Source organism: Protobothrops mucrosquamatus, unplaced genomic scaffold, assembly GCF_001527695.2.
Source record: "Protobothrops mucrosquamatus isolate PMUCROS unplaced genomic scaffold, P.Mucros_1.0 scaffold874, whole genome shotgun sequence".
In the NCBI taxonomy this organism is placed as follows: domain Eukaryota; kingdom Metazoa; phylum Chordata; class Lepidosauria; order Squamata; family Viperidae; genus Protobothrops; species Protobothrops mucrosquamatus.
In genome coordinates this window covers 1,119,186-1,122,443 of record NW_015387128.1, presented here as the reverse complement: position 1 = coordinate 1,122,443, position 3,258 = coordinate 1,119,186, and the positions used below count along the sequence as shown (strand labels likewise).

Below are 3,258 nucleotides of genomic sequence, written 5' to 3'. Positions count from 1 at the left end.
GTGAGAATTTTTATAAAATGTTTTATAGATGGCACATGGATCCTGCAACTATGTCTCGCATTTATGAGAATTATGAATCCAAGTGCTGGAGGTGTGGACAACAAGATGCAACTTTTTTTCATATGTGGTGGACTTGCAAGGTCATTAAGGCCTTCTGGATAAAACTATGGTGGAATTTACAGCAAGTTTTTAAAAGAAGAATTTTTTTCTTGCCTCAGTTGTTCCTCCTAGGTATTACACAAAATTTGGATGTAAAAGAAACGAACTTGATGTTGTATTGTTTAACTGCTGCCCGTTTGTTGATAGCTCAAAATTGGAAGAGTAAAGTTCTACCTACAATGGAGGACTGGAGATTGAAGGTTTCGCATCTTGCTGAAATGGCAAAAATTTCGGCTTATCTGAAGGATCATTCAAATGAACAATTTTTATCAATATGGAGAAGATGGATTGTTTATATTCAAAATAAGCATAGAATGGTGGAATACAATTTAGGTTTTTAGATAATTTGTTTTCTTTTTTTTATATATTTCACCTACTTATGTAGAATAATATTTTGTGGAGTTAGGGATATTAATAACAGTTTACTTTTAGTTGAATAGTATCCTGGGATTAGGTTTGGGAAGTCCGGGGGTGGGGGGTGGGGGGTAGGGTTTTTACATTGTGATGTATTTGTGATGTGTTTTTTTTTTTTTATGATGAAAATAATAAAAATTTATATTTGAAAAAAAAAGAAGGGGAAGCCAGATTCACTTAACAGCTGTGTTATTAAATTAACAACTGCAGTGATTCACTTAATAGTTGTGGCAAGAAAAGTCGTAAAATGGGGCAAAACTCATGTAACAAACGTCTCACTTAGCAACATAAATTTTGGGGTCAACTGTGGTTGTACACCAAGGATTCCCTGTACTTACATACATACCCATCTTATTTTTCTTTCCAGACTAAACACATTAAATAAAGTGGAGAAAAAGAGCCAGAAGCAACAAGCGAAAGAAATAAAAGAAAAAAAGGAAAGTTAACTAAATCTAGCTTATGCTCAGTTCATTTAATATACTGTATTGCTCTGTGCTTTCCTACCTTTGCAAATTATCCTTGCTTTTACCAAGTCCATACACCAATTCCTACATAGTATTTTGTCCTATAAACTTCTCACCAATATTCCCTCTAATTTCTAACATGGCATGCGTGAGAAATAGTTGTTCTGTGGCGTTCTTCCTAAACCATGTTCAAATTCGTGCACCATAATATGAGTATATGAGCAAATTGCAACTGCAGGCAATAGTGACATGCTAAAATATTTGCATGTTGCTAAAAGCATAGGAATTAGAAAGCATAATAGTGTTTCAAATACAGGTAATCCTTGCTTAGTGACCACTGTTGAGATCGGCGACTTGGTTGCTAAGTGTTATGGTTGCTAAATGAAATATCACATGATCATTTATGTTTATCACCCACTTTTGCTTTTGGTCATTAAGCAAGTCATCATGGTTGTTAAGGGAGACATTAGGTGTGCAACTTGTGATTTTACTTCTGCGTCTAATCTGCTTGTCAGAAAGTGGTTGTGAAGCAGACAAATGGTAATCCCTGACCACGGGACACTGTGATGGTTGTAAATACAAGCTGGTTGCAAACTGGCTGATTGGTGATCGTTTGGTCATGGGATAGTATGATGGTTGTAAACGTGAGAATTGGTTGCAAAGCTTTTTTTTTTTTTAATATTATTGTAACTTTGAATAGTTGCCAAACAAGGCAGTAAATGAGCACTACCTGTAGCTGCTTAAAGGTTGCAATTTGTAGTCATTTTTTGACTTTTGGCAACTGCCTTCTGCAGTTTTTAGAAGGGGCTTGCTGGTTTTTTTCTTCCTAAGGCAGAGGGGGAACTGGCCCAAACTCAATGAGTTTTATACTTAAGGCAGATCTAGAATTCAAAACCTGATGCCTTAGCCACTACACCAGCCTGGCTCTATGTGTATGTGCTTATTCACTAGTCACTGAAGCCAACAAACAAAATGTGAAAGTGAGGGCCAAAGCCCTCTCCTGTATACCATGTTTCCCCCAAAATAAGACCCAGTCTTATATTTTTTTTGCCTCCAAAAGAGGCACCAGGTCTTATTTTTGGGGGATGCCTTACTCACTTACCTTAGGACCTCTGCAGCCAGGCCTCCCAATCCCGACACCTGTTGCGCCGCTGCCCAAGTTCTTCGGCTGCTTGCAGCCGCTTGTGGCTGGGCACCATGTGGTGCATTGTGCCGGTGCTGCTGCTCACGGCAGGAGGCCATGTGGCTCGTCATGCTGATGCTGCTGCTCACGGCAGGAGGCAGCGTGACTCATCGCGCTGATGCTGTCGCTCATGGCAGGACGCTACCTGGCACATTGTGACGTGGCACACACAAGTGGCAGCACTGATGTGCTGCACGGCCTGCCGTGAGCGGTGGCATTGGCGCGATGAGCCACGCGGTCTCTTGCCGCGAGTGGCAGCACCGGCGTGATGTGCCATGTGGTGTCCAGCCATGAGCAGCTGCAAGCAGCCACAGAAGAACTCGAGCAGCGGCACTACAGGTGTTGGGGCATGGGAGGCCTGGCTGCAGAGCTCCTAAGGCAGGGGGTGTCAAACTCAATTTCATTGAGGGCCACATCAGCATTGCGGTTGCCCTTGGGCTGGGTGGGTGTGACCAGGGTTGGTGCAGCCTACTGGGTGGCGTGGATGGAGTAGGTGTGGCTTATTGGGTGGGCATGGCCAGCTCTACATCGTTTGTGTCAAGGGTGCCTGTGGGGGCCTGGACAGGAGTGGGACAGATCTGAGGGTCTCTGGCAGAAGGGGGTGGGACCGGGGCAAGTGCCAAGGCATGGTCCACTGGAGGAACCTCACCATTCCTCTCAGGCCATGCGCGGGAGCTGGATGGTGGTGTGGGCTGCCCGGAGCCCTGGGCAGCAGAGGTCAAATGCCTAGCCTGGCCCTCGAGCACCCGCAGTACCAAGCCCAGCCCCACTTCCCCAAGGGGGCACCCAGCTGCACTTACCTCCTCAAGGCTGCTGCTGCTGTGCTTGCTTTCCTTAGCCAGGTTGCTCATGATGGGTACGAGGGCAAAGTCAGAGGGAGGCCCATTCCCTCTCCATGGGATGAGACCCGGCTTTGTATCCAAAACTTCCTTAGCAATAGGATGGGAGACCCCCAGGATAGGCCAGGAGGAGGGGGCAAGGGGATGGTAAAAGGGCAGCAGGGCAGGACTAAGACAGGACTTCACTTAGACCCTCCCT

General features: G+C 45.1%; 1 protein-coding gene across 1 annotated transcript in view; it reads right to left on the bottom strand.

Annotated features, from left to right (window-relative positions):
• SHOC1 (shortage in chiasmata 1) overlaps positions 1–2,291 on the bottom strand; it is a 75,047-nt gene extending 72,756 nt beyond the window's left edge. Inside the window, exon 1 of the mRNA XM_029284730.1 lies at positions 2,140–2,291. Within this exon, the coding sequence (XP_029140563.1) occupies positions 2,140–2,291 (152 nt within the window). The remainder of the gene's footprint in view (positions 1–2,139) is intronic.
• Between the last annotated feature and the right edge of the window lie 967 nt (positions 2,292–3,258).